Here is a 25,451-nt window from a genome sequence, read left to right on the forward strand (position 1 = left end):
AATACTTGGTTCAGATACAACCAGTTTGGTTGATCCTACATCCAAGGCTAGGCAGCAATGCCTAAGTCAAATCCACTATATCTGAAACTAGATTACACCCTCCAAGCTCTCAAGATTACAACAACACTCATCCAACTTCTCTTGAAACACTCTCTCACTAGAGTATTACAACTCAGTTCTTGCTCTCAGCCAAAACTCTCAGAAATTGAATACTCTTAGGTTGATCAGGCCTAAAACTATATATAGGGTCGAGATACAAGGACTAAAGAGACAAACAGAAACTAACTCTAACTAACAACAATTAGTTAGTCTGTTACAATTTACTGGTGTCCGCGCAGATGCAACTAGAGAAAACGTAGATGCAACTGGAAACACCAGAAAACTATGAGCTTTCATTTTGCTAATCATTTGATTGGTTGAGGAAAGAAGTCACAATCTTCACAATAACAATATCATATCCATATGTGTATATGCATGAAAAATGGCTAAGAACAATAATATTGCGAAAAGATGGAGAGTTTTGAGCGGCGAGAAGGAGTGGGAAGGTCTCTTAGAGCCTCTCGATCTAGACCTCCGCCGCTACGTGATTCACTACGGCGAGAGGGCACAGGCCATAGCCGACGCCTTCATCGCCGAGACCAAATCCAAGAACTGCGGCCTCTCGCGCTACCCGGCGGAGGGTTTCTTCTCTCACGTCGGCTTAGACAAAGGTAACCCTTTCAAATACGAGGTGACTACCTTTTTCTACGCTGCCTACGGAGATCTCGACGGCGGTGGCTCTGATAAGGTGTTCAAGAAGTCATCGCCTCCGCTGGCTGAGACCGAGACCTCTAACTGCATTGGCTACGTCGCTGTGGCTACGGACGAGGGCAAGGTTGCGTTGGGAAGGAGAGACGTGCTTGTGGTTTGGAGGGGTAGCATGGTGTCCGAGGATTGGACGGCTGATTTCGAGTTTGATTTGGTGTCTGCTAAGGACATACTTGGTACGACCAACAATCCAAGAGTGCATAAAGGGTGGTACTCTGTCTACACTGCCACAAACACTTCTAAGTATAACCGCACTAAGTATAACTCATACTTAGTGCTCAACACTATGATATATATGACACTTTATGTACGTTGATGGTGCTGAATTAATATTGTTTTATTAAATTATAAAAAATATAAGACATAAAATTGCTCAGCACCACTTTGACACGTTGCTATTAAGGTGTACAATATCACATCATGTAGCTCTTATAAGTGGTTAGCCCATATTATTACTTATTAAACCAAAATATGAATGACCAGGTAATGAATTGTATCTATGATGACGTCATGTGGTGTTGGGCATCACTGGTGTCCTTTAGCAATTCTCAAAGTCTCACTCATTAAAATAAGACACACATTATCTTAAGAGTGTTGCTATTTGGCACCTTATGATTGGTTGGCGATACCCTATAATGCTTATTAAGTTTAAATAAGTGGGACCCGATATTAGATTGAACCAATAACGATATGTCGTACTTGTGGTGTTGGGTACTAGTGGTCCCTTAGCAATTCTCTTTAGGGGGATGTAAATGGGGCGGGTCGGCCCCGCCCCACTAAAGATTCGCCCCGACCAGCTAAGATTTTGCCCCGACCCGACCCGCCCCGTTAAGACTTTTGATCCGGGTCGAGTCAGACCCACCTCGGATGTGATGGAGCGGGTCAGACCTGACCCGGTAAGGTTTTTTTTTTTTTTTTTTTAATAAAAGAAAGACTATTTTTTTAAATGTTACAATATAAAAATAAATTACAAGAAAATCTCTCATACCAGACATAAATGAGTTGCCAAATTTTTTTTTATAAATGGCAAAACATCAATTTTCTTCTCTATCTCTCTTAAATATACTTTGTTTTATATATATATATTGATTGTGGACCACCCTAAATAATTGTAGTAATTAGTTTTTAAAAATTTTATTTTTTACAAAATAAAAAAAAAACTAAGTTGAGTCGTGATCCGACCCGCTTCAATTACTAGCGGATTGGGTCGGATCTCGACCTGCCCCAATTTTGCCCCACTTATTTTCAGATCATAGGCCGCCCCTTCGGGTCGGGGCTCCGACCCGCCTCAATCCACCTATTTTTTTTGCCATCCATAATTCTCTTATCTTAATGCTAGATATCAAATTGATATTTTTTTTATCTATTAATACAAATAATGATGTGGCATTTAAAGTGGGGGATAAGATGGAGACACCAAATTTTAGGACAGGAGATTTTAATGGATGCCTTAGCATTAATCTTTTATGTGAAATTTATATTGACGTAACCTATTTATTAATTTATATTGTCCTAATTGTAAATTGAACCAAATTTTGTTTTTTATGTCCTACAAAAAATAATTGTTCACGTAAAATGTGATTTATCTTTTTTGTTTGTTTGTTAATTTGGCACTTTATTTTAAATCATGGAGATGGTAAGGTTGCTATAATTATCTTTATGAGTTTATATAATATTGTATTAATAAGAAAAATATAAAACTAGAAAATTGATGTATTATTTAAGAACATATCAACGGCCAAAACACACACATATGCATATTTGTATCAATTTAACTAATTATTATTATTATTATTATTAGTAGGGAATTTACTCATTTGGTACTTTGTGTTTTTGCAAAGTATCATTTTAGTACCTCTGTTTTCAATAATACTCATATAATACCTAGTATTTCAAAATTATACATATTTGATACCTCAGATTTGATAAATAATTTTTTGTCAATATAATCAAACTATTATCAGTTATATGTAATTAAGTAATTAAATTTAAATTTGGAACTTATATAATTAATAACACTTTAAATAAATTTGAGTTTATGGTACTAAATATGTACGATTTTAAAATACAGGGTACAAAATATGTATGATTTCAAAATATTAGATACCAAATTAATATTATTGTAAACATATAGTACCAAAATAATACTTTACAAACCCTTATTATTATTTCTTTTATTTTAAAATAGGTTTCCACAGAAGTGAAGAAACTAATGTCGAAATACCAAGAGGAAGAACTGAGCATAACAGTGACTGGCCACAGCATGGGAGCTGCACTCGCAACACTCAATGCAGTCGACATGGCTTATAACAAAGTGAACGTATTTTCCAGCAACCCAAACAAGACTGTTCCGATCACCGCCTTCGTCTTCGCCAGTCCTCGTGTTGGAGACCGCGGCTTTGGCAGTGTCTTTTCTGATCTCAACACTGGAGCAAGCCTTCACCTCCTCCGAGTGAATGAATTTCTCGACGTTGTCCCCCAATACCCTCTGATTTTCCAAGGCTATGTCGACGTGGGACACTTGCTGCTCCTCATGGTTCTCAAATCGCCATACATCAAGCCATTCTTGCATTTGGTTGCCACCAGAAAGTGGCTGCCGGTTCATAGTTTGGAGCTTCATTTGCATGGAGTTGCAGGAACGCAGGGTGTTTTCGGAGGGTTCAACTTGGAAATCGATCGCGACCTTGGTCTCATGAACAAAGGAGGAGACTTTGTTAAGGATGAGTATCTGAAAATTGTAAGTTGGTGGACTGAGAAGAACAAGTCCATGGTTCAAAATGATGATGGGTCATGGGAGCTCAAGGATTCTCAAGATCAATATAATTGAGAGAACAATGAAGCTCATCATGATCAGCTTTTTCCAGAAAAAGTAGCTTTATTTGAATTTGGTATTATGTATAGCTCATTTCTATGTTGGCATTCATGTCCATCACTACTAAATAAGAGCTCCCTTTTAAAAGTTCTAATGAATTTTCTATTAGATTAAAATAAATATATGCATACGAATAATCATATACACCTAGGCGAAATGAATATATAGATTGAACATATACAAAGAATGGAACGAAATTGTATACTTCCAACCATTGATTTGGTTAACCTCGATCTAAAAGCTTTAGATCTACAAAAGAAAAATAAAAGAATTAGAACGAGTACACGGACTTCCAAGCTCTCACTAACTCTTTTAGATGGAGTTACTGAAAATCAGAATGAGCAGCGAGCTTAGGGACCGGTATTATATATTTATAAGACATACCATCAAAATTTCAGCCAGAGATTGATATATTCTCTCAATCAGTTGGAATATGCAAAATCGGGTAACAACAAAATCGGGTAACAAATAATGTTGACCATTAATCAGAGTATTTAGTATATAAATAAAATATTGACTTTGATATATTAAATCAATTAATTGTAACAAATTGATTTTATATACTATATAAATAAATATTCTAACATTTTCATTTCAAGTACTCTGGTTCTATATTGGAACAAAAAGTTTAGATGTGTTCAAAATGTAGTTTTGAGTCTTTGAGAGCATCATCTATTTCACTCAAAAAACAAAAAACAAAAACAAAGATGAATCCCAGCTAGCCATAAATGTTGACATTATTCTCTTGGTCTAGTGCTGAGCACTACAATATGATATAATTGAGCAGAAGCCATAAATTTTTTTCTTTTCTTATTAATGGTAAATAGAAAACAAAGAAAAGCATGTTCCAAAATTTGAGCATAGAGTTGCATGAAACCTTGGTAAATTGGATAAGATTGAAGCCTCAAACTTGATTTACAGCTCTAATCAACCTGCCTATTACACAACTAAGATAACATAAGGTGAGGAAATACAATCAAAGATTCACACATGAAAAGGTTAACTCTACCTTCTAACATATCTGCTTCACTTCTTTCACCTTTTCAAAATCTGGGACACTGAAACACTTTTCCACCTCCCAAGCTAGTTGAGACATGCAATTGAATGTCGATTTTGCACCCTTCTCATCAATCACTTCTGCGGGAAATGGGACGCGAACCTCAAATATTCCTTTCACAGGAGACCAAAGACGCATGTCAAAGCCTAACCGGTCAATCCATATAAGCTTTGCTTCAGTAACCTGTCGAACGAGAGATGGACAATTCGAACGAAATTAGTGAAGACTACGCGGTGTACAAGTCCGAATCTAAGCACAACAACAATCTGCCAGTGATCAAGTAGTCCAAACATATTCCAGAAGTAATGTCCTATAGCATCTAATGTGTTTGTAATGTATAAGCAAGATAGCACTGGTTTTCTCATTCATTACAAAAAAGATATCATAGTGTATTTCAAATGACAAAAGTCAACATGAACAGAGGAACGCAGTGGAGTCACAAACATGAAATTCATGGTTACCTGAAAGTTCAAATCAGCATAGACGTTGCAAAAGCGAGTTACATCTTCTGCGTGATTCGTGTTAATCTCATTCACTAGGTTTTCAGCAAAGTCTCGAAGAGGATCAGGCCGTGCACTTCTATAGTCAGAAGAACTGACCCACTTGCCAACCTGAAAAAATGGTTTCAGTTGTCATGTCAGATTGCTTTTGAGTCAGTTTCAAATGTGTCGAAAAAATAAATCGACTAGTACTACTTTGGGACGCCTTCTTGTTCGGGTGAAATTGTGTCGGTAAACGAAAATAAGTTCTAATGGACAAACCAAAATCTTTCCGTAGCTATACCTCTATCATATTCACTTTTTTAAGGTTATTATGGAATTTAGCAAAACATATGTTCTGGTATTAAATCATGAACAGAAATGCGACTGATTCTCATATGGCTTTCGTTCTAAAATTTACGAGACTCAATTTCAAATGATCGAGAATATTAAAGTGGCATAACAGCTCATGTCCAGAATATGAAGCACCTAATATACCTCTTTGAAGTCTTCCATCTGAAGTACCCGTTCTACGGAGACAACGAATAGGAGACTTTCATCAACTTCTTCACCATACCTCTTCTTCCAAATTGAGTTAAATTTCTGAAAATAAAGTATTGAGTGTCAAATAAGAGATCTTATCAAAGCAATGTGCATGAACTAATACACAAACATTAGTTTATAAGCTTAGGCATTGTGGTTAGAAGGAACACACATGTCCTTTAAAATAAAATTATGTAGATTTTCTCTAGAACAAGATTGCAGTTTCGGGCTTACTCTGATCCATAATTCTAAGGAATTTATAAACCTTCATTTTTTTTCACCCTTAGAAAAACAAACTATATAAATCAAATGTATGTGGAAAAAGTATAAACCCTGACCAATCTAGTTACATAAAAGTAAAAGGCCAAACAACACTGTTAGTTTATTAATAATTTCGTTGCCTATGGATATGGGGAACAGGATTTGAATTTTAGCATCCATCCATTGACCCTAAGAAGCTGTTAACAGTTTTAGCTTAATTTCTTTGCTACAAAAAGTGGGATTTATTTGGATTGTGTTCTGTCTCTTGGTATCATTTCGTAGGTTGAGAATCAATCGGTTTTGGGCGGTTTTTATCTATTCTAAAATCCATATTTCAGTTTTCGGTTCGGATTAGTGCGATCCAAAAACCGACTCACTTACCTACAACACCAAAAAAACCGACCGATTTAGACCGCAGTTTGGTTAGATAAAACCGCTCAAACCGAACTTGATTTTTTTTATTTTTTAAATAATTTTTAAAGAAATTTAAGTTTAAAAAATGTAGATTATTGGAGTCCCTTTTTTTAGCTTTGTTTTTAATATGAAATTGATTTATTTAATTTGTTAACTTAAATATTTTAACTTTAAGATTTGAAAACCAAAACACATGGTTACAATGTTACATCCACAAATTTAGAACCTAAGCATATTTGGTCAGTTTCGGTTTGTACGGTCGGTTTGCGACCAACTTATAAACCGACCGATTTAATGTCGGTTTTTTCCAAGGCTGTTTCAACGGTTTTTGATTTTGTCGGTTTCGGTTTTTTCGGTGTTCGGGCCGTCATTTTGAGCGGTTTATTCGGTTTCTTGTATTTTTTGCACAGCCCTATCATTTCGTATACATTTTTAAGATCCCAAGTGACACTCTGTGACCACTTTGTTTAAAGTTCAGCATTTAAGAAGAGTTACCCAAAAGACACTCAACCAGGGACAAAAATGAAGTACCTTCATAGCCTTCTCATCTTCTGGTTTGTCGATGCTACCTAATATGGTGCACTGAGGAGTACGCAATCCGCATTGTTCCAACTGTAACCAAGAAATTCACCAATTACACCTAAAAAATTCACATCCAAATCAACCATCCACTGAAAACAAATGAAATGATAGCCCTCAAATCTTTGATCAAGCATATCTGAAGAACAGAAAAGAGAAGATAATAGCTTTTTTGAGAGAACCTTGACCTCCACAACCACAGATTCAAGAAAAACAACTACCAACCAACAAACAAACTCTATTTTCTGTCCAATTTTGGTGCCCCCAAGTTCTATTTTATCCAATCAATATATATTCATGACACCAAATAAATCTCAAGTTACATGATGTGACATATATACATTTGGTTGAAGATGATTTAAGACCAAAATTGAGCAAGTAATTTGCATTGAGACACCTCTAACTTCTCTTGACGAGCAATTATCCAAGAAAGCAAAGATTTAATTTTTATTGACTCCTACAAACACCTTTAAGTTCTTCAACAATATATAAGAGAAAATTATTGTAAAAACTAAATAAATAATAGTAAATTATGAATGTAAGGGAAGCACCTGAACATGGAGGCTGGACTTGCTATCAATGGAGAATTGGCTATTAGAGTCATTCAAACAGAGAACAGGTGTTCCTTCAGAGTCAACGGCAAAGCGAACGCCAATACCCAAAGGCCAACCCTCTTGGGTCATCGTCGAAAGTGTCCCTACAGAACCCAACTCCATAATTGTTCTTGAAACCTCGGCCGGAAACGGCTTACTGGTCTTCAATTCCAAATGGGTCCGCTCAGAAACCGTCGAAATCGAGCATTTGAGAGTCCTGAATCGAATTTTGCGAAATGGGTTTGTTTTTGAGACATTGAAATGGGATTTGGAAATGGGTATGGAGCAAAGAAGTGAGAGAGCGGAGTGGGTTGTGAGAGATTGGGTTTGGAGAATCATTTCAGGAATACACTCTTGAATTTTGGATTATTCAGTTCAATTTTGCTCTGAATATTTTGATCGAACAGTCTTTGAGCGTCGAAGATCAAAGAGAAAAAGAGAGAAGAGTATTGAAAAGAATACAGAGACAGTTCGTACGAGGAGGGGGTTGAAGGTGGAGTCTGGTGAAGACGACGATGATGATGATGATAACAATTGCAGACCGAACAGTACAGACTAATATGGAGTTTTAATTATTATTTTTCACAAAAAAGAATATGTATATAGATACGGATAAAAATAGAACAATTAACTGAAAACGACATAAATTATAAAAACGACAAAAATTTATCAAAACGACATTAGACTTGATGACACAAATTTTAAAAAACGAAAATAAAACAACATCAATTAAGAGAAACGACATAAATGTATAAAAATGACATAACTTTTTTTAAAACTCCAAAAAAAACACAATAAACTTGCAAAACGACGTAAATTTAAACAAAGACATAAAAAAACGACAATAAACTTTGAAACAACATAAATTAAGAGAAACGACAAAAAAACTTGAAAACGACTTTAATGAAAGAAACAAAAACACAAAAACTTGCAAAACGACGTAAATTTTGTAAACAAAGACATAAATTTAGAAAAACGATAATAAATGGGTAAAACGACATGAATTTTGATGTATAATTTTTGTATAGTATATGAGTTAAAATGTTTTAACTAAATTAACGGTAGAGATTATTTATGTGATTAATATGTACGGCTGTGATGGTGCAAAACGTTATTTTAAAAAAAATTCACTACCGTAATCGTCATATATATTTGGTAATAATAGCATAACGCGAAATAATTTCATCTAAAAGCGCTCCGATTTGAAAGATAATTCTATTTTCGTTTTTGGCCGAATTTCAATGGCGGCAACATCACCACCACCAACGGCGAACTTTCGTCATCCACTCCGACTGCTCTCCGCTTCTCACAACTCTCCATTTTCCGGCAAACTCACTTTTCCTTACTATATTTCTCAAGGTACTTCTGACGAATGTTAGATTGTGTATTAGTTTACAGTCTAGTGTTTTCTAGCATTCTCTCGGTGACCAAACAGGTGTATTTTTCCAGGAATTAAGCCTGTAGACTGAGATAACCAATTATTTCTTGATGTTATAGCTTATTTTTTCAGTAAACTAATACCTCCCCGTTCAATTTTTTGGGGCTGTGAACCAGCCGAGCATTGTAGTAGGACCACAGTCCGTAGGTTTTCTTAGTTTTGATGTATATAATGCATTTGGTTGTGTATGTATGTAAATAGTGGATAAGTGTGTATCTATATGTGTTACTGTTTTTAATTTCTAATCACTTCATTGTGTTTGAGCTAATAATAATCATTGAGAGGATTTCGTTCCTTTGTTTGGGTTTGTAGGCTTTGAGTTGTATAAACATTGTAAGATAAGTACTACTCGTGGTTCAATCAGAGCCACCAATGGAGGCGTGAGTGCTTATGGGTCTCCTTGGGATGAGAAACCGTATGAAACTCTTCCAAGCGGGAAAAGGGTATACTTAGATGAGCAAGACATTGTTACTTTTCTTGATCCTCCCAAGGAGTTAATTCCCTTGGACCCCGCTTCATATAACCCAGCTGTCTATATATGGTCAGTGTTCTGTGCCATTTTTATCTTCAATTGTTGTGAGGGATCAATGTACTTGGTTTGTTAACTAACATGTAAAATTTATGTCCTCTGGGAAGATTCTTATTATTTTTTTTAATCTTTATTTCATTGTTCTTTGAAGAGGTCTTGCTATTAGTCTTTGGACACATCACTAACTGAACTATTTCAACATTTTGGTGATTTCTACGTTAGCTTAGAATTGGTAGTTTTTTGCTTAAGTTGCATTGTTCTTCTTAAGTATTGAATTGTGTTTATTTCTCTTTTTAAGTTTTAAAGGTGACGGTCAGCTGTAGATAAAACATAGATTAGATTGTGATGTTAACAAGAATTATATTTCATCTTGCTATATTTAAAGCGTTTGCTTTATTTTTAGTGAGGTCTTAAAGGGAGTATTAAAGAACATTTACTTATAAGGGAGTTGCATATAGATGATTATTAGATTGGTTCGATTTAACTTAAGTCACCAGGTCAGATCTACTTGCTAAACTTTATTATTTTTAGGTTACAAAAACTTTTTTTGGGTAATATTTGCATATGCTTTTCTACTGTATTGATATTGGGAAGTAGAAAGAAGATGGTTGTGAAATAGTTTTCTTTTTTCTCCTGTTAACATGGTTTCAGAGTGAAATTTGGAATAACCTTGTTTCTGATGATGCTGCTCTTCACACGTTCACTTTGCTGTTTCTTATATTGAATCTCAGGAAAAAAATTGAAGACATTCCTGAAGAAAGGCGCCATCGATTGCTGCACTTGCTAGCCCCTCTGTTAGTCTTATAATATCTTGAAGTCTTAAAAACTTATGTTATTTTGCTTTCTATTTACAGTGAAATATTTCCTTTTCCCATTCAATTCCTCTTCTTCTTGAAGCCATTTTTTTACATGGATTCGACAGGGGTAAAAATACCTATATTTTTTGTTTATTGTAATAAGGAAAAGAAACTTTAATATTTGCCTATGATCTTGTAATTTTGTATAGTTAATTTGAAAATAGTCGGTAAATATAATGCAGTCATATTTCAAGAGCTTGGCAGATAGCTGGCACCCGATATGAGGATCCCAAGCTAGCTAAGAAAAGTGAGTTTAACTTGTTCTCTGGTGATGAAGGTGGAATGTCACTTGAATTTTACCATTGCCGAACAACTGGAGGTGAGTCCAATTTGTGTTGTCAGAGCAAACGTACAGATGCCCAGGCATATATTGTGATCTACAGATTGTGTATTTGTATATGCATATTAATAGCAACATGGTTTTTCATTTCTGATCAAATATGTTTGCTAGCATGTAGTGGCATATGTTATGACTCTTTTATGTGGTGATTTTTCTCTTCTGTGGTGTATGTATGTGACCATGTTTGTGTGTGCTTGCATGGGGAATTGGCATTTGTAATGTTACAGGAAATGGAAACTAACGGTTGTTATATTAAACTTTGTTGAATAGGACCAATGCCCATTGCTTGGATAAATTCCTTTAAGAAGGTAAATACTATGCTTATATGGTTGTATATTACTTTTATTGTCTAATAATCACATTGTTGATGCCTTGCTGAAGCGACTTAATTTTCTAATTAGTTCAGGCAATATTTTCATGTAAAGATGGGAATATCTATGGAAGATTTATTGGTAAGTTTGTTTATTCTTTACGCACTAGAAACTCAAGAAATTAACTACATGAGGCACTTAATTTAGGAAATATGCTTCAATTAATGTTTCTCTCGTTTCTATGCCCCTACTGAGACATGTGTACAAAAAAAAACCCCTCGAAAACAAGGGAGTGTAGTCTCTCTCGTTCCTTCTCACTTTGAGATGCTTCCTCATCCCTTAAAACTATGCTCTCGCTCTCGCTCCCTCTCATTCTCTTACTCTCACCCTTTGGCATAACTATCAATTAAAAAAGGTTTTTATTGTCTGAGTCACTGGGGCTTCCCTGTGTTGTAAAACTTGCTGTTGACCTATAATGCCAGTTCAACCCTCCAACCACATAAGATGCCTCATACCAATTTTCAATAAGTCCATGTTATGCATTAAATTCGATACTATGTCTTAATGCACATAGCTTGTGTATTTGTTGCTATTGGTATGACTACGAGCTCTTTTAAAATGCATTTACAAAATTTTAAATATGTTTCCGCATAGAACAACCTATATAGAAATGTCAGTTCTGCTCTTCAGTCATCATACTTGTGTGTACAATCATTTTATTGTAAATACCATAATTATTTTTATTCAGGCATCTTCATTTTACAATATGGCTTCATGTAGTTCTGGTCTTTAGTTCAGTCTTTGAAGGGTTTTATGAACTAGCATATCAGAATTATTTTTCTTTGGTATCAAGTCTTCTTGTGTTGCTAAAATCTCTTGAACCATGTTCATAATGATTCAGGTGGATCAGTTTTGGAACAACTTGCAAGTAACTGGAGTCCATTGTATTTCGTATTGAGGAATTATAAGGAAGTAATGTCCACTGAGCAACCTTGTGATTTTGCTTACGAATTTGGGGATGGGCAATTTGATATCCATGAGTACCCACAAGGCTTTCCTAGACCAGGTGAGAGTCTCCAGTTATTAAAATCTCCATGAGTACCCATAAGTTTTATAAGTTTATTTTAAAGAAGAACAAGTGCGTTCTATTCCAACCACAATGCCTAAGCTTATAAACTCATACTCATGGTGGTTTTACAATGTGTTCATTGGTCATTTTCTTGATTCTATTTCTCGTGAGTTTGGCTTTTTTTTCCCCAAGAAAACTACCTCACCATTATTTATTTATCTACTTTTCGTGAAGAAAAAAAATAAGATACATCTTGCTCATTTTGATAGAACTGGTTTAACCTCAACGGACAGATGCAATACATTTCCTAGCTTTGCAATAAAATTGCCAAGGAGAATGGAGCATTTGGGGAGCAATTTAAAGGAATTTATTTTTATGACCTATGATTTTTGAGAGATGAACATGCTTGAATATTTAATTCTTGTATTGTGCAAAATGGAATTTTGGGCTGTTAAAGTTCCTCCATTTTGAGATAACTTATTTGTTTGTGTGAATTATTAAATTTTCAAATGCCTTTCAACATACATGTCAGTTGCCCCTAATCTTAGGAACTTTTCGTTACTTTGTTTCCCTCTTCAAGATAATTTCCCAGCTTCAAATTCGTAATTGTCTTTTGGTTATTCTTGTTGTAATAGTTGAAACTGCCTGATCATTGCAACAGCTTTGGGTTTTGTTTGGCGCTCAAATAATATTTTGGTATCAGCTTTATATTTTGTTACCATTAGGGGGTTTTTTCTGCAAGGCTTTTAGAAAACCTCAAATGCTCATTTGCTTACTAAGTCTGAATTTGATTTTGACAAGTTTGATGATAATGACTAAGGACTCACTGTATTCTAGCTACTAAACATGAATTTTTGCTACATTTTGTTTCAGCCAAACATCCCTATCCTTTCAACGATCAAGTTGTTGTATACGTTCGTCATCTGGGACCAGGAGTGTCTATTGGGCAAGCATGGCAAGAAGGAAAAGCACTAGAACAAGTGCCTCGAAAGTTATGCAGTGAGATCTTGATGGTTAAAGATTATTCTGCTGCATGGAGGAAATGAACTGTGCCTTGTATTCAGATTCGAGAAAGAGGTAAATAAATTTCGTGAAATTCCTGAAATATTGATCATATAGACTCAAGGGTAGAAAAGGAAAGCGGGTTGAATTTTGTACTGCGCAATATGGAGCCTTTGTACTCAGATTAGAAAAAGAGAAACTAATTTCATTTAATATTGATCATAAAGTCTAAAAGTGTAGAAAAGGATGGGTTACTGCACAAAATAGAGCTCTCGGATTGTCTTGGTGAGAGGGAGTTTGCACATATTTCTACACTATTTTTTTAGCAAATCTGAACTATTTTTTTATCAATTGTTATTACGAACATTTTGTGATGTCGCTATTCTAGATTATCTTCCTGCTGCAAATTCCCATTATCATTTTGTTTGGTCTGTTTACTGTAATGATTGAAACTTCTTGGTCAACACAACAGTTTGGTTTGTTTTCCCATTTAGATAACATTCTGGTACTAGTTTATTTTCTGTTTGCTTTAGAGGGTGTGTTTTAGCTAGGCACAGTAATACATATTGTAAATTTTAATTTACTCACCAAGTCCACTTTTCATCTAAAATGTTTGCTAGAGGGCCTATGCTTTTTGTATTGAAACAAAACGCATACCAACTACTGACATGGATTATAAATATTAACCTTTTGCTCTTTCCTTTTTCAGTGAAACATCTATGTCCTTTCTTTGATCAAATTGTTGCATAGGTTCATCATCTTGGACAAGGGATGTCAATACAGGTAGCATGGTAAGAAGGATTCCACTTCAAGAACAGGTGCATCCAAAATTATGTGGCAAGCTTTGATAGTCAAAGAGAATTATGCTGCTTCTTTGAGGTAATATCTGATATATCATAATTAGATTTGTTGCCAAAGATGTAAATAAATTCCACCCTGTCTTGTGCAAAAGCTACTTGCCTGAATGTTGAGACATACTAAGTAAGCGTTTCTTGTTAAATAGAAGAAACAAAAAAAATTCATTAGATAATAAAAAAAAGTTGAAATTCATTTTATTATAGTCAATCAGATGATATTGTTGGAGTTAAAATTAGTAATTGGGGTAAAATAAATTTTATTAAAAACCCTTAATGTAATTAGTCATGGACACCTACATTACTATGTTTCCCACTATTGTAAACTTGATAAAACAATGAAACCTTTGCCACATGCCTATAATAGCTACATTGAAACATTAAAGTTTACTCCTTAGTTATTAAGGGAAAAAAAAAAAGACCCCTAGACTTTCAAATAAGAACCAATCTGAATTATTTGGCCTTGTTGGTGGATTTGGTTCCAATTTATATTAATTGGATCACTAGTGTTTAAATTTGATTTTGAGTGCAAAATCACTAATGAACACCAACAACTTTGTTGCTATTTATAACAGTATAGGATGTTGCTCAACATAGGTCTCATTCAAACATATTAGGGTGTTCCAAATTAAACATGTGGAGAACATTGATCCATTTATAAGAATAGGAAATATACTCATTTGGTACCCTGTGTTTTTGCAAAGTATCATTTTGGTACCCTCTGTTTTCAATAATACTCATATGGTACCCTGTATTTTAAAATCGTACATATTTGGTACTCTAAACTCAGATTTGATAGATAAAATTTTGTTAATATGATCAAACTGTCATCAGTTATATGTAATTATGTAATTAAATTTAAATTTGTAACTTACATAATTGACAGCAGTTTGATTAAATTGACAAAATTTTATCTATCAAATCTGAATTTAGGGTACCAAATATGTATGATTTTAAAATACAGGGTACCATATGAGCATTATTGAAAACATAGGGTACCAAATGAGTATATTCACTCAACTCATTATTAATTAGTTTGACTAATTTTTTGCACACCAACATAATATTATAATCTCATAAATAATTAGCAAAATTTTTCAATTTTGTACATATTATGTGGAAAATTGCTTATGTACTATTCTTTATCACCAAAACCACATAACAAGATTATTCTTTTGATTTTGTTGCTAAATCCAAAACCTTAACATGAGATTTGCATAATCAATGCAAGAAATTGTGATGTTTAAATTGATAGTGTAGGGTGAGATGTCGCCATCTCTCAATATATAAAACATCAAAAGAGACAAGGGAAGTCATATGGCTGGCTGTCTTTGTTTCGTTGCTGAAACCATAGGTACTTACGTGGGTCTTGATCTTTGCAAGCTAAGGCTATAATAAGCCACTACAAGACACCCCTCTTAATGGCTGCATGTGCAACCTCACTAAAACCCTCAATCTATTCAAAGTTTGTGGGATCAACTCCTCTTCTATCTTCTTCATCTTCCCTACTAAACACAACACATGTCAAAAACTTTGTTGTTATTATTATTATTATTATTAGGAATAATATTATTTTCAACCTTCTATTTTTGCAAATTACTAGTTTCTACTAAACCCAATTCTAAGTTAGAATTGCAATATAATCCGTAGGTAAATTCGATTCGAATTTGGTGGGAAAAATCCGTTCAAGCAGGGTCATATTTATGGGTGTAGTGCAAGTAGTTTATTAGCATAAGACGTCTCATACCCATCTTGATATATATAATAATTTATTTATTTATATAATTTTATATATTATAAATATATATCACTATATTGTACGTATATATTTATAGAAATATTAATAAAAATTAAAAGAATTTTTTATGTTTTACTATATTTTACTTAAAATTTTGAATACATAATATAATTAGATTTTAATTACTAAAAAATGACTTAGATTTTAAGTTGATACTATTTAAGATATTATTTTATTTTTGTATCTAAATTATAAAAATAAAAAATTAAATTGTTGATTATTTCATTTATTCAATAAGTTTTTTTTTTTCATTTTATTATTATCAAGGGTGCGGGAGGGTTATTATTACCATAGTTATTCCCTATTATATATTGGTTAATATTTGCATTGTCCTCGATGGTTAATAAGTCGGGTATGGTTATATAATTAACATATTGGGATGGAAATGGTCATTGCTGTCTCTGATAATATTATAATTTACAATCAATTCATTCATCTGCGTCGTTTGAGAACAAAAATATATTTTGATTTTAAGGTACTATTTTATGGTATTTTTCTAAACATAATATAAAATGACATTATCCCTTATTATTTTTATTATTATTATTATTTGTTCTTACAATATTAGGACAAATATAGGACTGTTAGTTTTGAGTTGACACCTTCGTGTCAGTGACCATTTTCTTTACACAAAAGATTATTTGGTTGGTACCAACTAACCCCGGCAGCTTCTGAAATAGTTAATGATGTAGAAGTATAGTGTGATTCTTTCTCACTGTCATATTTCATAGATTATACACAAAAGATCTGGATATTGACCAACATTGATTTCAATTTAATTGAATCTAGAAATATTAGGAGATTTTTTTTTTAAAGTTAATTTTTTTATTATACTTCTACGTTTGCTTGCAGTGTTTGTGTATTTCTTTTCTACGTTCACGAAAGTAAAGTCAAAAAGAAATAATGAAAAGGACTTAGAGTACAATTATAAATACTACCAAGTTATGACCATGTTACTTTCAGGCCACAAATCGGTTGACCCTCACATGTCAATTTTGGTCTGTTGTGTTGTGTCAATACTAGAGAAATTTCCAAGCTAGTCATGTGATTTTGACCCTTTTTCATTCTTTTCACACTTTTATATATATTAGAGAAAGGTTAATAAATGGGGGCATATTTGTCTAGTTTGATGTAACAATCAAATGGAGTTTTTCTGCCACTAATATAGTAAATCATCATTTACCATTTTCGTAACTTTTATCGAGTTTTGATTCTATAAATATGACAATTTAAAACATATCAAATTTTAAAATTTGGGTAATGTTTGATAAAATTATTGATAAAGGTCAATACGGCACTTGATTATTTTGTTTAATGATTGAAGTGAAAGATATGTTGTCTCACTTGATGTGTGTATGGCCTAATATAATATCTCTTGCCGCCAGCCATTATTGCATACAACAAGGTCACAAGATACATGGCTATATTTATTGAACCTTCCTTTCTTTTTAAAAAAAAAAAAAGAATTCCATTTTAATTTTGGAAAATTTACATATTTTTCTAACTTAATTACAGAAATGTCTTTGCTTATTTAAATTACACTTTTTTTGTTTTATATATATCGTTTTTAGAAATATTATAAGGTAATATGATGCTTTGTCTTTTGTCACATATCTCACTCTCAACCGTTTTCCACTATTTTTTTTTTTTTTTATCTTTCCTACATTCTTTTTTTTCTCCTTAACTTTAAAAAATAAAATTCGGCCACATCTTTAGTCGGTTGGGTTCAAGAGTAGTATCATCGTGACCTACTCTTCAAGTTGATTATTTTAATATGTGGAAAGTATATATTTTTTCGCCATTGGCGGAGAAGATGACCAGAATAAAAAGTAACTTTTAGTTTCTTTTTTATATTTTATTGACCAAAAAGTTTCTAAATTTTAAACTTAAACAAAATTTAATATACCAAAATATTCTAAATAATTTTAAAGCTATTTTAGAAACATTTCAAGTACTTTTTTTTAAAATATATTATTTAAAATATTATTTGTTAACTTTTAAATAAAACATAAAAAGACTATTTTTGGTTTGTTGGTTACTTTAAATTTGTGAAATACGAAAATTTTTAGTCATATATCAAAAGGTAATCAATTGGTATCTTAAATGATTTATAAAAAACAACGAAAATGTAACTGTGCAGTATACTAAATAGTATCATTCTCAAATAAGTTATTCATAATAACTTTCAATTATAGAAATAATTTTTTATACTATATGACAACTAATCAGTTTTTAAAATAGACTTGAAGCTAAAGTAAAAATATTTTAATAATAAAATATGTAAATTACATGAGTGACTAAAAAAATCTATTAAAAGTTTTCATTTAAAAGTTACCGCGTAGTATACTAAATTATTTTTTTTAATAAATTATATGGTAACTTATTATACTATAGCTTGAAGGTTACAAAAATGTATCTTAAATAATAAGACAACATAATATAACATAAAAATAACTAATTAATATATTAAGATGTGTGTAAATGAGTTTTGAATATAACCAAAAGGTACTGAAACTATATGACTTAAAAATAAAGCTTTTAATAAAAAAAAATGACAAATTGGTATCTTATAAGTATCGTAAGCAACCAAAGTCAACTTTTTACAACCCATAAAAAATTTTAAAAAATTAGAAAGTGAGATTTCTCAATTTTTTTCAAAATCCAGTATGTTATGCTGATGCGGTATCGGTATTTATGTAAATAATTTAGTTGAATGTATTTTTGTAAATATTTTAAATTATAAATATATAATTGTAAATCGTTATATAAAGTTTTCAGAAATTAAATTTTTCTTTTTTTTTACTTGACATTAGCTTTCCAAAAAGTTCAAGGGTAAATTAGATTTTTTTTTTTGTCAAAATCATTTTATTAGTGAGAGATTAAGATCAATATACCATGGAATATTCTCCAACGAACAAAAGTAAGCTCATTAGCATGCTTAACAAATTAGCCTTTTATTTAGAATCAAGAAAAGTAGTGACGATTTTATTTTTGGGTTATTTTAGTTATGATTTCTTTCATATTATTTATTGTATTAGGTTTTGTAGTTATTTTTTTTCATTCATATCTCTACGTCCCTAGATCTCTTTTACATCTTCTTTCAAGACCAAACTCACATTTTTTGTGAGACTAAAAGTTATTTTTGTCCTTAAAATTTAAAGTTATCAAAACACTCTTTTTTTCTTTTTTAGCAACCATTTTCTCATTTAACTAAAAAAACATTAAGAGGACTACATTTGAACATAACCGTATTTAAACTTAATACAATACATAATTAATAATAATAAAAGACAAAAATAACATTTTTTTATAGATCAAGGTTGAAAGCTTTCAACTATAAAATCTAATCATCGGCTAACATGTCAATACCAAGAGATTCCTTATTTTTAGAAAATATTTATGCGACAAAATACGAAGAAAAAAAATTGAGACATTCTCTTATTTTTATCTTAAAGAACACAAACCTTTTTTTATGTTTATTTTAAAACTATATCGCTCTCATAATATAATATAGCAATTTAAATTTTATATTAACAAATTATTAATATAGAAAAAGACAATAAAGAAACAAAGATGCATTGTCTAGTTGGACTTTGGTCATAGATAAAAAAGTACAATATTGAAATTATTTTATTTATTTTTTTATACATAAAATAAAGGGTTAGATGCATAGTCAAAAGTGTCTCCAAATATTAAAAGAATCAAAAGTTTTTAAAAGGGCAAACTTAAATCCATATGAATTTGCACAAGAGGTATGAGTTGATTTGTGGCCTACCATTTGTGAATCTCATCACATGAAACATCAAAAAACATGCACCTACAACACTACATATATAAATTGTAGTAAAATCTTATGGGGTCCCGATGTGGGACTACTGCTATTGATAATTGTCTGACTCTCATTGCACTTCCATGATCTTAAATCTCTTTTGGTCAACACTGTTCTTACTCCCTGCCGACACTCGTTTTGAAAGTAGTTCTCTTATCTTGTAGAACATAAATGAGAAACAACAATGAAAATATATAGAGTGAAACTTTTGATATAAATTGAACTAATGCAAAAATATACAACTAGTTTTATACATGTGTGAAATCTCATAGTTGATAACAATGTTCACCTAAATCTCCAAATAACTTTCAGCCTATTTGGTGTTGGAGTACAACTTGAGCTATATCAATAATCAACCAAAGATACAGTAAACAAAAGAAACATGACCCTTGATCATGTTCTGTTCTTACATTTAAATAAACAATCAACAATGATTTCTCTGACTTGAAATTAAAAGAACCAGCAAACCAAAGAACTAGGAAGAAAGATGGTGTGGGAATATGAATGATGAAGCTGACTGAACACTTACTTGCTAATGTCTCTAGCACAACCCCAAAAAGAAAAAATTGATTGCAAACATGGACAAAGAAGAAGAAGAAAGAATCTATGTAAGGAAAATTTAAATGAGAAGAACTGACTTATTTTGATTTGGGTAGTTGTATGCTTCTTCTTTTTTTTTTACCTGTATCCTTGACACCTTGGATAGCTGCCGCCATATCTATTGGCCGTCTCTTATTCTCTCTTTATTTTCTGAGCTTTACCTTAACTTCTGATTCTTCAGTCTCTATTCACTACTAGCTCATTTGTTCACCAATTAGATCAAGACCAACCAGGAGGAATGTCACCCCTTGGAAAAGCAAGAAATAGAAATGCACTCCTTGGGCTGATAGAAGGCTTCTGAAGGCGGCCGTCAGTAGTAAGAAAGCCAAAGTTAGCTCTTTTTTAAAGATCTTGTTCGTCTTCTTGACAGGAGGTTTTGGAGCAGCCTCTTGATGTTCTTTCAATTTATTGAGTTCAGAGAGCCCGCTATCCGAAGTTCCCCTGAGAAGTTGGGGGTGATTCATTGCTTTTGCCTCCCTCTCCTCCACAGCTAACAAGTCGGACTCCGATGATCTACCAGCCTTCTTGGTGACAACCCATTCATATGAGCTACCCAGTTTGAACAATCCAGATATCATGGCATTAAATTTAGTCACAGACATTGTGTTTTCGAAAAGAAGGTAAGGGACAATGAAGGGAAAAGAACCGGGCGAAGGGAGAATGTTAAGGAATGACATGAAAACGGGCACATAACAAATAACCCATAAAGGTAGCTCAGCTTCAGGGACAAACATGGTCAAGGGTAGTATGATGCAGAACAATGTGAAAGAATAAAATGGGAGAATTAACTTCCTCAGTAGAAAGAATAGCAGTATTAAGTTGGCTTTCTTGAAGAAGGTAATCTGCAATGTATCACATAGTACACATACCATGAAACCTCAGAATATCATCAATGAGAAAATACATAGGATGAAAATGAAAGAAAAATCTAAGTGTGTTTACTACCTTTGAGGTAAGGATAGCAGGAAGGCACAAGCGAAAAAGATGCATCGGACCAGAATGCCAGCGGTGTTGCTGCTTTTTGTAAGCTTCATAGGATTCAGGAAGTTCACAAAGAACCTGGTAAAACAGTTTTGTTATGTAATCTAAATGTCAATACAAAACTTCTATGAACCATTTGTAGGTTACGAAATGATTGATTCTGGTAATGCATTTTCTGTTAACAAATGCTATCAAAAGAAGAGAACAAGTGCTACCTTTACATCATTGACAAATATGAATTTCCAACCATTGAGATGGGCGCGAACTGCTATGTCCATATCTTCAACCGTTGTCCGTTCAAGCCAGCCTCCAGATTCTTCGAGTGCTTTGATTCTCCAAACCCCGGCGGTGCCATTAAAACCAAAGAAATTAAGAAATACCCCATTGACCTGTTGTTCCACCTCAAAGTGGAAACACAGATTGATGTTTTGGAGGCGTGTCAACAAGTTTTCATCCTTGTTCACAAAAGTCCATCTTGCCTGAACCAGCCCCAGTTCAGGATTGTCCTATAGTCAAAATTATAAGTAAAGTAAAATTAGTTAAACAAACATAATCATTGACTACAGAAAAGAACAAGTTATGTCAAACACTGCTTGATTTGTTACCTTAAAATGTGGAACTGTCAGCTTGAGGAAATCTGGGTTCGGTTGAAAGTCAGCATCAAAGATAGCAACAAACTCGTAGTCTTTGACATAATCACAATTCATAGCAGACTTGAGATTCCCAGCTTTGTAGCCAGTTCTCACCAAACGATGCCTGTAAATGATATTGACTCCCTTTTGACTCCACTTGGTGACCTCTGCCTTGATCAACCACTGTATGCTTTCATCATCAGAGTCATCTAGAACTTGAATCAAAAGTCGTTCTCTTGGCCAATCAAGTTGGCAAACGGCTGAAATGGATTGTTCATATACCTGAAGACAGTTCATGACAACAGTCTTTATCATTATCACAAATATCATGGTAATCTAAACTCTTAACCAAAATATAAGAGAACAGAAAAAGTTACCTCTTTCTCATTACACATGGGAATTTGAACAAGAACCATAGGATAATGAACTCCAGCTCCTTCCAAATCGTTGTTCTTAAACGGTTCTCCTTCAACAGTTGGCTTAAACTTTTTGTACTTAATCCAAAAACAGCCGAGACAAAGAATCATACGGTCAGCTGATTGAATTAGGAAAAGGGCAACACAGAAGTTGGAGAGGGAAACAACTAAGGGTGCAATGTAGTCTGCTCTGAACTCCAACCAGAAGACATAAACGGTATGAAATTGAAACCAGCCTGTGATCTCTGATGCTCGAGGAATATGCAAAGTGTTGTTCTGGAAATAATGCCAACCATTCAAGTGGGCAACAACTTCAAAAGCTAAGAAAGCCAAAGCCATGAACAGAAATGTCAATATGAGCCTAAACAAGAACTTTGATTTCCCAGATTTCTCACTCTCCATAGCTACTCCTTCACCAAACATGAGCCTTTTCTTTACTGAACCAAGCAGTGCCCACATGAGATTTCCCACCCAAGCAACACAACCGACGGCTCTATGAGCTTTGAGAAGCAAAACCCATGTGTATTGTTTAGCATTTTTGCCTCTGTCCTTGTCAACTGGCCTAAATGCAGCGTCAGGGCCATCTATTTCAAGCACAGAGTAATTGGGGTTTTCCATGGTTACCACCACTGGAGTTCCCTTCCTTGAACTATCTTTAGCCCACCATTTGGAGATGCCTAAACTCGGAGCCATATTTTCCTACCTTCCAAACAAACAGTAGAGGGAAAAAGGAGAGAGAAAGAGAAAAAGAGAGGGAGAGAGAGAGAGAGAGATTTCTTAGAAAATGAGGGACAACAAAAGTTCTTGCTTCAAGAACAGAAATCTCGAAACCTTAATATGAGCTAGAAATGTAGAGAACCCAGATCCCAACATTGAAAAACTCAAATGCCCATTTCAGGTATAAGCAGTTAAGCACACAAGCGAAAGCTAAAAAAAAAACTTGAGCTTTGAAAACTAATGAGAAAAAACTCACGAACCCATGTGAGGCCTGGTCACAGAAAATCAGATCCAAAACCCCAGAGCTAAAAAAAACCCCAGTTTCAGTCTCAGTAGTAGAACTCAAAATGCAACAAAGTGAGGGAAAAAAAAATAAAGGCACAAGAAAGAGTGTGTGTGAGTTGTTCTTATTGCTCCCTTTTTGCTATTTTATTTTTGGGCATTGAGTTCCCCTCCTTTAGTTGCTACTTGGTACCACCGAAGGCTCCACAAGGCTCCACTTGGGGAAATTACCATAATGGAGAATGGTTAAGCATCAAAATCTACGAGAAAGAGAGAGTGAGAGAGAGAGACTTTAAATATAAATAGGTCAATTAGTCAACTAACATAAGCAACATAAACAAAACCCCAAGTTTTACTTTTTAACACACTAATAATACCTTGGTTTGAAGTAAACAAATGAATAAAGAATAATAACTTCTTCTTCTTCTTTCATCAACCCAGAACATAAAAAATGAAAATATTGAATAAAGTCACCAACTTTTAGCTTTTTTTTTTATAGTTTAATCACCAAAACAAAGCCAAAGATCATGTTTTGGGCTTGGGAATATGAATAACGAGTTGCAGAAATAAGAAAGAGAAGCTTATTATAGTAAATAATAACAATATTAAAAACACAGAAAATTAGATAGAGAGGAATTGGTCACAGACAACGCAGATCCCAAGTCTTATCTAGTTTTACGTTGTTTGTCCATGTGTGAACTAAATAAATTTGTTTAAAATTACTTTTTCATTATTTTATGTCGGTGGTCTTCATTAAAAAAAAGATTAGCACTAAACAAGTGTAAAAAAAACTCTATGATATACTTTACTTGCATTTTTCTTCTACAACTGGAATATGCTTATCTTATTCTCAAGTTTCTATTATTGTGTATTTTTATTTTTGTTAAAAAAATATATTTTTGACATAGGATTTGGCTTTTGGGAAATTAATATAGTTTTATTATGCAATACCGAACTATCATTTATCAAATTACTAAATATGTCGCTAGAAACAAATGCTACTAATTATTACCTCAAAAATATATTTTATATAATAAATCCAAATAAGTGCAACTGCATTAAGTGTTTTCTTTTTTCTTCTCAAATTTTAATATGTATCTATGTGTTTGTTCCTATCCCATAAAAATAAATAATGGAAAAGTGAAATAGCAATGTGTTTTTTTGTGTAAGAAAATGCCAAAAGAAAAAGTCATTGCTCCTATCAAACTAGTGTGTGTATGAGTAATTAGTATTTTGTAATTAAAATTTAATAATTTTGATGTGAATTATAGTATTCTTTAGGACTTGTATATAAATTTATATAAGGTTATTTCGGATGATAATTCTAAATTATTGTTAAAAGTTACACTTAAGTGTCTATTATTAATAAATATTTTATATTATTATCATGAGAAAAAATGATTTAATACTTAAATAAAATTATTAACAAAGATTTGATATTAGCGCCTTGAAAAAAATTGATTTGATATTTAAGTGTAATTTGTAAAAATTTAGTATTATTTCTACAAATATACTGTTTATATATTATTATAAATATAAAAATGTTTATCTAATATTTACTAATGCCATTTAAAAAAATTATGTGAATAATTAGTATCCAAAGAATATTATCATAAATTTATTAATTTAAAAAATATTGTCTTTGTGACTTCTTAAATTTATAATATTCAATAAATAGTGATTATTATATAGCAACACAACAGATAAATATATTACAAAATTAAAACTAAATATTACAACATACAAAACAAAGTTTCACACAATTAATTATTCTATTTTTTTCAAAATAATAATAAATTATTTTTATGATAAACACAAACTTATATGCCTTGTATTTTGATATAGTGAAAAGCTTATATATATATATATATCTTATTACCTTAAAATGTACTTAATTTGATTATAGAAGATTAAAAATGATATTTATTATTAAAAAAAAGTGAAATGATTTTAAAAATTAGAGGTAAACATGTCATGTGACTTGCTACTAGTGTGTGTGTATATATATAAATAATATGTATTTCAACTCTTTAGGCATATTTTTTTTTTTTAAATTAGGCATAATAGTTAAATAAAAAATATGTATTTTGTCAAACCTTACATCACTTATTTTAAGAAGGGTCTATTAATTTCAATATTTGTGTTAGTTAATATGGTTATAACTTGTAAACAACAATAAAACTAATTTATT

General features: G+C 32.6%; 4 protein-coding genes across 5 annotated transcripts; 2 read left to right on the plus strand and 2 right to left on the minus strand.

The window, feature by feature from the left end:
- The first annotated feature begins 481 nt into the window (after window positions 1-481).
- LOC133821728 (phospholipase A1-II 4-like) lies at window positions 482-3,760 on the plus strand. Its single transcript, XM_062253877.1, has 2 exons — window positions 482-1,114; window positions 2,996-3,760. Exons 1-2 carry the CDS (start codon window positions 482-484, stop codon window positions 3,632-3,634), a joined length of 1,272 nt encoding a protein of 423 aa, XP_062109861.1. The 3' UTR covers window positions 3,635-3,760.
- A 690-nt stretch (window positions 3,761-4,450) lies between these two features.
- LOC133821824 (glutamyl-tRNA reductase-binding protein, chloroplastic) lies at window positions 4,451-8,183 on the minus strand. Of its 2 annotated transcripts, XM_062253976.1 has the most exons (6): window positions 7,564-8,183; window positions 6,965-7,045; window positions 5,714-5,818; window positions 5,198-5,347; window positions 4,689-4,919; window positions 4,451-4,615 (listed from the first exon to the last, which is right to left on the minus strand). In XM_062253976.1, exons 1-5 carry the CDS (start codon window positions 7,942-7,944, stop codon window positions 4,692-4,694), a joined length of 945 nt encoding a protein of 314 aa, XP_062109960.1. In that variant the 5' UTR covers window positions 7,945-8,183; the 3' UTR covers window positions 4,451-4,615; window positions 4,689-4,691. The 2 variants fall into 2 exon arrangements, with proteins under 2 accessions (XP_062109960.1, XP_062109959.1); XM_062253975.1 differs by having other exon boundaries at window positions 4,451-4,919; window positions 7,564-8,182.
- Window positions 8,184-8,778: 595 nt separating this feature from the next.
- LOC133821825 (uncharacterized) lies at window positions 8,779-14,211 on the plus strand. The gene is made up of 9 exons (XM_062253977.1): window positions 8,779-8,964; window positions 9,356-9,584; window positions 10,304-10,366; window positions 10,612-10,748; window positions 11,040-11,077; window positions 11,176-11,221; window positions 11,982-12,146; window positions 13,023-13,226; window positions 13,861-14,211. The coding sequence occupies exons 1-8, from the start codon at window positions 8,847-8,849 to the stop codon at window positions 13,193-13,195; spliced, it is 969 nt and encodes a 322-aa protein (XP_062109961.1). The 5' UTR covers window positions 8,779-8,846; the 3' UTR covers window positions 13,196-13,226; window positions 13,861-14,211.
- A 5,616-nt stretch (window positions 14,212-19,827) lies between these two features.
- On the minus strand, window positions 19,828-23,514 carry LOC133821826 (probable xyloglucan glycosyltransferase 5). Its single transcript, XM_062253978.1, has 5 exons — window positions 22,223-23,514; window positions 21,819-22,127; window positions 21,429-21,719; window positions 21,178-21,291; window positions 19,828-21,074 (listed from the first exon to the last, which is right to left on the minus strand). Exons 1-5 carry the CDS (start codon window positions 22,952-22,954, stop codon window positions 20,427-20,429), a joined length of 2,094 nt encoding a protein of 697 aa, XP_062109962.1. The 5' UTR covers window positions 22,955-23,514; the 3' UTR covers window positions 19,828-20,426.
- Between the last annotated feature and the right edge of the window lie 1,937 nt (window positions 23,515-25,451).

Source organism: Humulus lupulus, chromosome 3 (genome assembly GCF_963169125.1).
Source record: "Humulus lupulus chromosome 3, drHumLupu1.1, whole genome shotgun sequence".
In the NCBI taxonomy this organism is placed as follows: Eukaryota; Viridiplantae; Streptophyta; class Magnoliopsida; order Rosales; family Cannabaceae; genus Humulus; species Humulus lupulus.

Excerpts from the sequence above, each read along its gene's own strand:
- LOC133821728 (XM_062253877.1), top strand. The coding sequence starts at position 482 with ATGGCTAAGAACAATAATATTGCGAAAAGATGGAGAGTTTTGAGCGGC. Across the intron at positions 1,115-2,995 it reads TGATATATATGACACTTTAT|GTTTCCACAGAAGTGAAGAA; the intron begins GTACGTTGATGG and ends ATTTTAAAATAG.
- LOC133821824 (XM_062253976.1), bottom strand. The coding sequence starts at position 7,944 with ATGATTCTCCAAACCCAATCTCTCACAACCCACTCCGCTCTCTCACTT. Across the intron at positions 7,046-7,563 it reads AGTCCAGCCTCCATGTTCAG|TTGGAACAATGCGGATTGCG; the intron begins GTGCTTCCCTTA and ends TCTTGGTTACAG. Across the intron at positions 5,819-6,964 it reads AAGATGAGAAGGCTATGAAG|AAATTTAACTCAATTTGGAA; the intron begins GTACTTCATTTT and ends CTTTATTTTCAG.
- LOC133821825 (XM_062253977.1), top strand. The coding sequence starts at position 8,847 with ATGGCGGCAACATCACCACCACCAACGGCGAACTTTCGTCATCCACTC. Across the intron at positions 10,367-10,611 it reads CTGCACTTGCTAGCCCCTCT|TCATATTTCAAGAGCTTGGC; the intron begins GTTAGTCTTATA and ends AATATAATGCAG. Across the intron at positions 11,222-11,981 it reads TATCTATGGAAGATTTATTG|GTGGATCAGTTTTGGAACAA; the intron begins GTAAGTTTGTTT and ends ATAATGATTCAG.
- LOC133821826 (XM_062253978.1), bottom strand. The coding sequence starts at position 22,954 with ATGGCTCCGAGTTTAGGCATCTCCAAATGGTGGGCTAAAGATAGTTCA. Across the intron at positions 22,128-22,222 it reads CCATGTGTAATGAGAAAGAG|GTATATGAACAATCCATTTC; the intron begins GTAACTTTTTCT and ends AACTGTCTTCAG. Across the intron at positions 21,720-21,818 it reads TGACAGTTCCACATTTTAAG|GACAATCCTGAACTGGGGCT; the intron begins GTAACAAATCAA and ends TTTTGACTATAG.